Here is an 11,587-nt window from a genome sequence, read left to right on the forward strand (position 1 = left end):
AAAATACATTAAAACATTTTCATTAAAAAAAGAAAGCTTTCTAAAATGTTTGGGGTTTTTTGCACAATATAACTGAGCAAGGATGAGGGAGTCTTGTATTTTCTGAGCAAGCTGCTTCTTATGCTAACTTGGCACATTGTTTTTGAGGCAGAGTTGGTGGCTGTGTATATTTCACTCCTGTACAGGTTCAGATGGTACAGGATGATGTGCCATTCCTTACAATATGGGTCACAATGAGTTAGTGAGCATCGTTTGATACAGGCATTTGCAAAAAATCAAGGAAAAAACACATCACAAAAACTTGAAAATGAAAACTTTCTTTAAACCATTTATTTACACATGTAACCTTGCAATGAAATATACTTCTAAACAAAATATATTTAATGCATATCAACTCGTTCCAAAGCTGGGTGTTTTGGTAGCTCGACGGCAACAGCATCGACAGAGCAACAACATGGTAACAAGCAGCCAAATGTAAAATGTTAAAAGCCAGTCTCTGGTTTTTAAACTATACAAAGTCTGCCTGAAGAGGTCACCAACCATATGCAAACAACAGATCAGAAGAGAGGAATTATGGGGGATGAAAGATGGGTGATACAGTGTCGGCTTTCATAAGATGTATTAGAAACCAAAAATGACTACTGATGCTCTGTTTAAGCCTCTGCTTCAAACATTTTCTTCCTGCCTTCCATGCCAGCCTTATCTTCAATGTTCTTACGCCAGTCACCAACGTCGCGCAGATCTGTCTGTAAAGCGAGAAAGGAGCACAAAATTCACAAGGGTCTTATCAAAGTAAATGACATCATATTATAGCTTTGGTTGTAGAAGTAAGAGTGTTTCTGTTGTAGTTTTCTTAGGCTGGTTGTTTTTAACATAGGCTTTATCTGGTAAAAAAAAAAATCTACTCTATAATTTTAAAGAACTGCCCTCAAATTAGGAAAATGGGCTGTTTTGTTCAGATTTTATTGTAGGATAATTGCAATACATTTGTGTAAGGGACTGTGCTAATACAATAGTAACTGCTGAAGAGACCTTAAACAGGTCTACCACTCCATAGCAGGCTCTTACCTCTTTCTCCTCTTTCTTTACTTGTTTCAGGTTGGCTCTCAAGTCCATGGAAACCTTGTGCTTGGAGCCCAGCAGAGCCTGCAGCATAGCGTCAGCAGACATACGCACTTTGCGCAGAACTGGCTTCTTGAACTTGCCTTTCAGGTCAAACACTTTCTGTTTCAGGTCCTCAATCTGAAACAGGTAAAGCATGATTTAACTTTGAGAGCCTCGTTAGCAGCCTTGTTCATTCTCGGTAGCAGAATCGATTTTTCTGAACATTTGCCACAAATTATTTTTGAGGAAAAGAAGTCATAACATTTAATTAATTTAGTTAATGTCTGAGCTGCACTCAAACCAAACACTATAATGTATACAGTTGAATATTTTGTTACTCTGTTTAACAGGGCAGAGGCTGGGTGCAAACTGACATCCCCATGCAACACAAACGAGCGTCTAAACCATAATGCCAGGCTTGTCTGTACTGGTAGTTTTAGAGTTTTCAGCCTCATCTCATGACAGTGACATTACCTCCTTGGTGTTCTTTTTAGCTTTGGATTCCATGTCATATCTCTCCTCATCAGCAACATCAATCTTTGCATGGAGCTCTTTGCATAGATCCTAAGGGCATAAAGGCATTACATACATTATTTAGCAGAAGTACATTTTAAACGGTGTGCACGCAAACACCCATTTTGTGAGGGAACTGATTAATAAAGATGGAACAGAATAAAAATGTCTGTGAATTTAGATTAGAAACTGCCCCCAACTTTGATTCTACGAACACAAAAGTTTGTAAAATACAAAGAAAGTATTATATTTTAACAAAACAGGATATTTCCACTGCTCGTCTGAGTGGCTGAGTGTGGCTTTCTGTTCAGGGTTGTGTCTCATATGTGATGTAGCCAAACTGGCTACAAAGAAGTGCGTCATCATGTAACCATGGAGATGTTTAAACTCTTGATGAAATCTCATGATATATAAAAATGAAACGATGTTAGCTAAAAAAAAAAAGCAATTTTTACATGTCAGTAGCTGCACGGGTTATTAAGACATCTCTTTGTGATGTATTATTGTTTTATATTTAGCAGTGTGAAACCTTCATTTTAAAGAGAACACTGAAAGCTAAACACAATGTAATCCCACAATCCCCCAGTGACCTGCAAGAATTTTCCAGGTTGTTTGGAAATAAGCACTGAAATGCTGTTTTGATTTTGGTGGATAGCCATGGGCAGCCTGAAGCCTGTAGTGCCAGGCAGTGGAAACGAGGCAATAGTTTTTACTTTATCAAAATAGTAGGCAGTGATACAGTACCTGCAGTTCTTTCAAACCACTACCCATGGACAGTGGAGGGCATTTCTCGTTCAAGTAGCTCACTTTCTCTGCTGCTCTTTCAGCCTCCTCTTTCTCAATTTCAGCCTTGGCAATCTGGAGCATCAAACTCTGCAGCACAACAAGAGAAACGACTCTGACTGTGACAGACTGACACGACTGTAAAATCTGGGGTTACGGCTCTAAATGGTGCCATCTATTGCATACAGCTGATTTTTAAATTTGAATCCATGTTCTATTTGTATTTGTCATACTGTGGAACTTGTGTATACAGTAATTGCCATTCAGTGGACTATGTAACAGTATTATTTATCTACAAATGGCCTGCAACATGTATTAAGACAACCTGTACTGGTATGTCCAATATAGTCACTAAAGAGAGATTCTTTTTAACACATTTCTCTTACAGTATGTTAGCCCACTATCTGATTTAGACATAAAAAATAGTGAATCAAGTGCAATACATATATAATTTCCAATCAACATGGTATAACATATCAGTGAATCATCTACGGTACTTACAAATAAAGCATGAACACCATACATATTTCATTAGTTTGGTGTAATTGAATGATTTTATATAAGCAGCAGATTGAGAGATTCAGCTGCTTTGAAACATGAATGTGCCAAATGTAGAATGGAGGCAGAATGGTAGTCTTTTGTTCTAGTCAATTTTAGGTGTGTAACGATAAACTAATCTCACGATAGAGCAGGCGTCCGCTTTGCATGTCGCACTACGATGTGTATCACAGTAAATGTGACTGTCCTGATTGGCTACTTGTGTGTTGCATAAGAAGATTATATAGTCATTTAATGAGGGATCATTTTGTTAAAAGACAAAAATACAATTAGATAGGGTGAGTATGTGCCCATGTCAACTGTAAAACACACTTATTCTTCATTCAGGAACCATTGGTGAGCTACATTGAGCTACGTTGTGCTTTTGGTCATGTATCACAATACAAACGATACATAGAACAGGCTGCTTACCACCGATGACGTCACTAAATTAACTCTCCACAAAAAGCATAAAAGGTGAGAGCACACTTGGTAGTTTTTACAGTATAACTTTAATTAATGTATGTATCCACAAATGATACGTGCTTCTATTACAATGAAACAGGTCACGTAAAAAAAAAGATCATGAATGATTCATCGATACATCATGAATCGTTACACCCCAAGTCAATATGGATCCTCACTGATGGTGTCGAAGTATACTTTGTTGATTTTAGATTTACTGCAAGTATATTATATTTCTGGGGTGCTTGTGTATTTATATAGAATAAGAAAATGGATTGAATTGTTTATTTAAACTGTTAATTATTGAAAGATGCTTTACCTTCAGATGTTGCTTACGGCTAGAAGACATCTTCTTCCTCTGCAGATTGACAAGAAAAAACAGGGTTTATCAAAATCTACACAATAGCATTACAACAATAGAGACATGTAGATTGGAAACAGTCACTCTCCCCCAAAAAAGTTGTTTTGCTACTAATGTAAAATGTGTGTTTTTAATAGATATTTTAGATAATTAAAATGTTGATTGCCGTGTCTGGATTTAAGTGTAAGTCATACGTCTATGTGTTTTAAGGGTTACATGTTAGAAATAGCAGTAAGGTGCAGATCATGGACTACCTTATCTAATGTAACATTAGGTCGTTTTAAGATTAGTGCTAATCAGAGTCTGTTTAATGTTAATTCAGTTTACAGCTTTGTTTTTAGGTAAGCAGCACTGAATACATACAAAATGTTTTTTTAATTGCGTTAGCCTGTTTCATTTGTATTCAAGTTGCTGAGCATTCACTACACTGAACGCAAAGTCACAGCATTGCTTATCAGAAGCAAAGAGCCATTTCACATGTTACCAGCCACGGAAAGCTGCCAATTTACCTCATCGCTGTGGAAGGAAAGAAAGAAAAATGTCAGTTTCACTTCAATAAAATAGAACTGAAATGTGTAACTAGCAAAGCAGAAAAGTGCATTAAACACATATACAGTATACTTACTCTCCCATTTTGATCTGTGTGTTGTCTCACAACCTGCATCATAAGAAAAACATGTTTGTGTTAAGTTGTTTCTATTCTATTCTATATTTTTGGTACCATACAAGCAATCTAACCATCCACCTGCCAGTTTTGTCTGTACCACATGCAAATGTATTGCCATTATTTTTAAACTTTTAAGGTTTTAACCTTGTGATATATATTTTTGACATACTGTATTACCAAATAACAATTTTGACATTAAGATGTTAACAGAATAAAATTAGAAGCTGCAGTTCCTGCAACATAGTACAGTGTTATGTTGATAACATAGTTATGCTTCCCTCTGATCATGCCTTTACACTGCAAAGCAGGCCCACAATGTTCTGTTCTTAAAGAAAATTGCACACCTAATCAAGTTTCTTATTTTACCTTTACTGTGTTAATATAAGCATTCTAACCATTTATCCTCCCTTGAAAGGCAGAAATCTTTACTGATTCTAGTATCTGATTTATTTTAAACCATGGTTGATGTACTGTAATTGTTCACATGCTGGGTCATAAAGTAAAACTTGTGTGCCTTAGATTTATTTCAGTTCTTGAATCAGGATGCAATTTCATGATTGGTTTTGGGTATAACTGTTTGCATATACTTTATAGGTTCATATATGTATAGAAAATAAATATTTTATTACCAGTAAAATACCCATGGAAAGATTCCCCACTGTTAATGTGCACAGTGATTAGTTTACCACGCTTTGCTATGCTTTAAGCATGGTATTCTGCTGTATGATTTCAAAGTGTAATAGCACATCTTGGAATTTCCATGGTATCTATTTTAAAACCATAATCCAGAGCCAATTGGAAAATCCTTCTAAATTTGGGCAGGCTTTAAAGTGGAGGGACAGCTGCCTCCTTGGACAGCTCGTGTGTATGCAGCCCCATTCGCACCCACTTTTCTTTCTCCCTCCTTCCCCAAGAATTAAGTAGAATTGAACACTATGACAGGTGGCAACATTTCAGAGTTCTAGAATGTCAGTTCAGAGGCCCTCCGGTGTAAAAATGCTAAGGGTCAGCGGTTATGCTTTCACTTGGTGTTTTAAATGAAGTCAATGTTTCAGACTATCATAATTAATTTTATATTAAATGTTTTTTTTATACCCATTGAGATGAAGCCACCCCACTTACAATGGGTGTTGGTACAGTATATTTGTAGTGCTTCCTTTATATTATTAAGAAACAGAATTATCTCAGATTTAAATATTGTTTACACTTAGGCGCACCAACTTTTTTTTTTTTTTTTAATTAGCTTTTTTTTTTAAGAATGTAAATCTATTTTATAATAATTAAAAGCATTTTATTTTTCAGAATTCAAAGTCAATATTTTTTTTAATGGATTTAACTAAAGTCACAAGTTTATTATTGTCATTTAACTTAAAGTAAGGATTAAAGAACCATATATCTTTTTTTTTTATTTTATTTTATTTATTTTTTTGCCCCATATCTTAATATTATAAATGTATTTTGTGGCATTTTCTTTCAAATTGGTTAATCAGTACACTGATTGATTATTCACACATTTCAGAGCCCCTTTTAGTAATACAGCTTTAACCTAATAAAATACAGAAAAAAAAACTGTTGTTTATTTAGTTATTATTTATCAATTATAACATGTGTTACTGGATAAATGTAACCTATTTCATATAATTTAGTCAAATAAAATTTAAGATTTTTTATATTATTTGATTATAACAGCACAAATCTAAACAGCATTTTTTTCCCCTCCCCTAAAAATATTTTAGTAAAGAAATGGAAAGGTCTCACCTAGAAGAATGGAGTACTGGACAGAGAGCTGGTGGAGGGATGCAACCGACTCACAAGCCACGGTTAGCTGTGTTAGTGGGGTGGTATAAATGCCTTTCTTTGATGGCTCAGCAGAACCTTACTATTCTCTTTATGGAAGTGAATAACCTCTCAGACCAATTAGACCCTGAGCTCCAGAAATACAATCCCAACCCTCGTCCTCCTTCATTATAAATAGACTTTCCCTGCAAGCTGGCTTCAAGGACCTTCTTGAATGCTCACTCAATAATAAAAATGAAATTGTGTTTGATATAATGTAGTATAACTAAACCCACAGAGTGAAGCTTCATCTTTTCCCTGTTATATGTGGACTGAACATGTCATATATGGAACTGGTATTACACTCTGACCACCTCTTTCTTTAGTTACATTCAGTTGCTTGTGGCTTTATTACTTGTCCACCTTTTATTCGTCATCCTGGTACCTTTGCTGGTCTTATTTCAGCGCTAGAGTGAGCTTAAAGTACAACACATGAAGTACCTATAAGCAGCATCTTCCATCTCTAGTGTTGAAATAGCTGCACATTCCAACTTAACTTGACTTAAATACAAGTACAGAGCCAAACAATCTTCAACAGCACAGATTAACCAGCAAACAAAATGGTGTCTTTAGCGCCATCTCCTGGTTGAATTCAGAAAAAAAAAAAACATTTCATTTGACCTGTGTACCTTTTACTCACCAGAAACACATAGCAAGACCTTATCAGACCTTCAGAGGAGGATTAGTGTACCATTTCTAGTTTTAAGTTTGAAAGTTGTCATTCAAAACTGTGAATGTGTTGCATAGACTTCTGAAGGGACAATCTCTTAATATCATGTGAGCGACTGCCTTTACCCTGGGTGGGAAGTGTGAGTTTTATCCATGCCTAGACACAGTAAGAGAAGCCAGGGGAAAACTGAAAGCTTTCATTAAATAGCTTATTTCCATCCGTTACATTGCAGGAAAATATATCTCTAAACAAAACATTTTTTTTTTTGTGCATCAGCTGCTTCCAAAGCTCTGTGTTGTGTTATCACCATGACAACAGCTGTGACCCCCCCCCCCCCCCCAGTTCCCAACAATAATAAAAAAAAAAAAACGTTAAAGATGTTTGCAAAGTCCACCTACAGGGGTCAGCAGACGAGAGGAGTGCATTTAGACTTATGGCAATACAGTGTTGGCCTATATAAAATGTATTAGAAACAAAAAATGGCTGCTGATGCACTGTTTAAGCCTCAGACTCAAACATCTTCTTGCCTTCCATGCCCACCTTATCTTCAACGTTCTTATGCCAGTCACCAACGTCACGCAGCTCTGCCTGTAAAGCGAGAAGGAGCACAACGTTTAAAAGTCTTCTCAAATCAACCACACATGCAGCTGTAATACAAAGGCAGGCTCAAAATGGGGTTTACAGCACTTGTGTGAGTCTGCACAACTTCAACGAAAATGCTGTAAGGAATCTTAATGCAACGCCCACTGTTTTTTTTTTTTTTTTTTTTTTTTTCTTTTTTTAATAGTCGTTCCTTTCGAATGCTGTAATCTTTGAAAAACAAGCTTGAATATTTGTTGCTTTTTAAAGACGTAGAAAAGCAGGCAATACAAATAGAAAGAACAGGGTTTGGACAACAAATACTGTCATTTACAGTATCAAATCTGCAGTTTATTATTGACTAAAGTATGGGAATATGCAGTGGCATTGTATTGGGGCACTAGTGCAATAAAGTGAGCTTTGAACAGGTCCACCACTCCATAGCAGGCTCTTACCTCTTTCTCCTCTTTCTTTACTTGTTTCAGGTCGGCTCTCAAGTCCATGGACACCTTATGCTTGGAGCCCAGCAGCATAGCGTCAGCAGACATACGCACTTTGCGCAGAACTGGCTTCTTGAACTTGCCTTTCAGGTCAAACACTTTCTGTTTCAGGTCCTCAATCTGAAACAGGTAAAGCATGATTTAACTTTGAGAGCCTCGAAGCTTAACTTGCCATGAAATGGAGGTTTTCTTATACCAAGACTGGTATTTCTCCACCTCTGTTTTCACTCTAGGTAGCAATCTCTATTTCTGAATGATTATTGAGGATATAATATTTCTCAGAAAAGAAGTCTTAATCTAATGAAATAAAAATAATAACCATACATTCCAGAACAATCTGCAACAACTAGTGACACTATAAAATGTGTTAGCCTAATTAAATAATACAAAAAAAGAATAATCACATCCTTGTTACTCTTCTTAACTTTGGCTTCCAAGTCATATCTCTCCTCATCAATGGAGTCAATCTTTCCGTTGAGCTGTTTGCATAAATCCTAAGGATAAAAAGGCACTACAGTCATTACTGCAGTGAACTCTGTGTTCATCAAGTACACCGTCAAAGTTTCTTAATCGCACGCATGGGAAATGTGCAATCAAATGGCAACAGTGATTACTAGAAGCTGCTTTAAATAGAACAACCACCAGAGCATCTAGTTGTACACTTTCAAAGCTAAACTGTCTAATCTGGTTTTGCATGGGACCAGATATTGTAAAATATAATACTGTACCTAAAAACTATTTTAAAAACTCTATCCAGGTACATATTGTAGAAGTACTGTCAAAGTATATCCTGTAATTCAACGATTGTATTAATTAAAATGTCACTTTCTCCTTACTGTAACTGCAGCTGTACCGTACCTATGGGACATATTTACGTAACAAACTTGATTCTAAACTTAGAAAAGAACAATCACATGATTTAATGCTGGACTACAGTCCGCTTTACATTAGTTTGAGGCAGACAACACTTACAAATCTTGACAGATTCCAGAATAGACCATTTCTGTATTACAGAGCGGATTGTGCCATTCATTTCAATTGGGATTTGATCGGGACCCAAAAATCTTGCCCAATTGGACAGAGTGCTGGTTTGTAGAGGGGTTGGATTGCATTCCCTTTTCATGATTGAGTTTAACGGATGTCCCATAGAAATTATTTAATAAAGTAAAGTGAATGATGTTGACTGTATTCAGATATGTACTGTATTTGTTTTGTTATGATGTACAGATGTCACTTATATCATCTGAAATGTCTTGGCATCACACAGCTGGTATTGCATGGAAATAACCATGTTGATTTAATGGTAAATACATTTTAAAAACATAAAGGGTAATGCATACTAGTTGGTATGCAGTACTTGAGCACAGGACAGTCCTCCCATGGTGCTATACCTGTTTGTATTGTACAGCACACTATGCTTTTATTCTGTTGCATTTTGGTGTAAGCTGTGGTACCTGTAACTCCTGGATGGAACTACCCAGGCTCAGTTGAGGGCAATGCTCTGCCATGTAATTCTCCTTCTCAGCCACTCTTTCTTCTTTTCTGAAGTTCCTGTTTGGCAATCTGGAGGCATCAGACTTGGAGAACAAAAAATAAATCGTTCGAAACTTTGGCAGAGTTACAGGTGCAGCAATTCCACCCGAACTGCAAAGATCAAGTTCAAAATGAACTTTAATGCAACGTTTCAAAAGGTCGTCCCTGAATGAGTCGAACCTGACCTTTTTTCTGGTGCAAAAATATAACTGCGTAACAGAGTAAAAAATATGTAGTTTCTAAGGTTATCCAGTCCAAAATGAGGTTACTGTCAGAAATCAACAGCATATTGTAGTGTCTCTGTAACATATACTAAAATAATGCTGATACAGTGTTGACAAATTTAAATAAAAAGATGCATAGAAAGTTCTTTGGAATTATTATTATTTAGAAAGACTAAAAAGAAACTGGTGGCATTACTCGTTTGCCACCTTATGATTTTTCTTTTTTATAGTTATGGATGAATTAGAATTCTTCAAAAACTGAACTAAGAGTTTTAACTAACAAAAGATACTTTACCTTCAGATTCTGCTTACGGCTGGAGGACATCTTGGATTTCTTCTGCAGATGGGACAAGAAAACAAGATGTGAGTTTATCAATATACTACTGTCTTTGTTAGCACAGCAAATGAGCATAAACAGCATGTTAATTCAGTTGTTAGTCGTTTCTAGTAAAATAATAATTAATATGTTTGTGAAATAGTGGTAGTACAGTATGTAGAAAAAAATTGTAAAAAAAATTGAATTGTCCCAACAAGCAAAGGACAATGACATATTTAATTACTAACTAATCAAATATTTATGAATAATTTAAATCTGAAAGTAACATACTTTTTTATTATTATTTGTACTTTGTTGTTAAAGTTTAGTCCAAAGTATCTTGTGTTTAAGTAGGTGATAAAGGACCAAAAACAGTTGGTTTTCCAGATCTTGATTAGCACTGATGCGAAGAGACGGAAAAATCAAGGCCAAAGCAATTAACGATCTGATGCCCATAATCATTTTGAAGAAAGTTGCAACACAGCCCTCCATATAGATAGATAGATAGATATAAAAATATAGCTTCAAATAATAAAACATAAGATTTGTATTTTTCACTTGTAATTTTTTTTTTTTTTTTTTTAAAAAGCAGAAATTGGGTACATTTACATATTCAAATACAAGGTTTTTACTAGCATCGTTAGTTATGAAAAGTGAGACTCCTCAGGAAATGTCACAAAACAAGACATGGGTTAAATATCAAACCCTTGTTTTTTTTATTTTTATTTTGAGTTCTGTTAATTTAATGTGTGTTTTTATCATTTTATCTGGTTGGTAATCTCCCTTGACTAGCATCAGTACTATAAAGGCTTTGTAGATGTCGTACATGTGTGAGCACTTGACTCATATGGCTACACCATCATTGTCCTTGTCATATCTATAGATCACTACTGTCTCACACATTGGCAATTACCAGTAAAAACCAGATCATACATTTTATGTAAATGGGGTAGCTCTCGAAACAAAAACATTCTCTTTATGGTAGTGCATAGATCTTTGGCCAATTGGACAAGCAGCTCCACAAATACAACCACTATCTTTCACCTTCAAGGGCCATCCTGACAACAGTGAATATTTCAAATTGCTTTCGTATTTCTGGGGGAGGAGACAGTAACATCTGCTTAGAAAACCAGAAACAGGAGATTAGAGTAGACTTACGTTTGTAAGAATTTGTACGTTGTCACTTTCTTGTATGCAGAACACCACCTATCATGTAACCCTTGCAGTGAAAGAATTGTTAATTACACTTTACTTAAATAATATTCTGCTTCTTAAGAACCAGCAGTCCTAGATTTCTGTATGGTTAGCATACTTTTTTTAATGATAAATATTACTGAGCATCACTGTATGCTCTTTCCAAGATTATGCCTAAAGAGGCAATTTTACACTTAGATTTGTAAGCAGCTGTTAACTTGTTAGGACCATGTTAAAAGGTGAACACTATACATTCCGGTAAAATGGTATCTTATTTGAAATAAAAAAGGGTCTTTTTAAGCAAT

The 11,587-nt window shown here is 35.6% G+C and overlaps 2 protein-coding genes across 2 annotated transcripts; both read right to left on the minus strand.

The window, feature by feature from the left end:
- Positions 1-315: 315 nt before the first annotated feature.
- Positions 316-6,285, minus strand: LOC121295073 (troponin I, fast skeletal muscle-like). The gene is made up of 8 exons (XM_041219386.1): positions 6,189-6,285; positions 4,389-4,421; positions 4,273-4,279; positions 3,722-3,760; positions 2,362-2,490; positions 1,579-1,668; positions 1,069-1,242; positions 316-746 (listed from the first exon to the last, which is right to left on the minus strand). The coding sequence occupies exons 2-8, from the start codon at positions 4,394-4,396 to the stop codon at positions 654-656; spliced, it is 540 nt and encodes a 179-aa protein (XP_041075320.1). The 5' UTR covers positions 4,397-4,421; positions 6,189-6,285; the 3' UTR covers positions 316-653.
- A 1,105-nt stretch (positions 6,286-7,390) lies between these two features.
- Positions 7,391-10,193, minus strand: LOC121295009 (troponin I, fast skeletal muscle-like). Its single transcript, XM_041219274.1, has 5 exons — positions 10,018-10,193; positions 9,470-9,554; positions 8,420-8,509; positions 7,971-8,135; positions 7,391-7,524 (listed from the first exon to the last, which is right to left on the minus strand). Exons 1-5 carry the CDS (start codon positions 10,191-10,193, stop codon positions 7,435-7,437), a joined length of 606 nt encoding a protein of 201 aa, XP_041075208.1. The 3' UTR covers positions 7,391-7,434.
- Positions 10,194-11,587: the final 1,394 nt, after the last annotated feature.

Source organism: Polyodon spathula, chromosome 19, assembly GCF_017654505.1.
Source record: "Polyodon spathula isolate WHYD16114869_AA chromosome 19, ASM1765450v1, whole genome shotgun sequence".
NCBI classification, from domain to species: Eukaryota; Metazoa; Chordata; class Actinopteri; order Acipenseriformes; family Polyodontidae; genus Polyodon; species Polyodon spathula.

What these genes read in the sequence shown, in the direction of transcription:
- LOC121295073 (XM_041219386.1), bottom strand. An exon ending in GCCGTAAGCAACATCTGAAG is followed by an intron (nt 2,491 to 3,721) that starts GTAAAGCATCTT and finishes GTTGTGCTGCAG; the next exon opens with AGTTTGATGCTCCAGATTGC. An exon ending in CTAAAAAGAACACCAAGGAG is followed by an intron (nt 1,243 to 1,578) that starts GTAATGTCACTG and finishes TACCTGTTTCAG; the next exon opens with ATTGAGGACCTGAAACAGAA.
- LOC121295009 (XM_041219274.1), bottom strand. Translation starts at nt 10,193, where the DNA reads ATGCTGTTTATGCTCATTTGCTGTGCTAACAAAGACAGTAGTATATTG. An exon ending in AGTTCAGTTTTTGAAGAATT is followed by an intron (nt 9,555 to 10,017) that starts CTAATTCATCCA and finishes GAACTTCAGAAA; the next exon opens with AGAAGAAAGAGTGGCTGAGA. An exon ending in TTAAGAAGAGTAACAAGGAT is followed by an intron (nt 8,136 to 8,419) that starts GTGATTATTCTT and finishes TACCTGTTTCAG; the next exon opens with ATTGAGGACCTGAAACAGAA.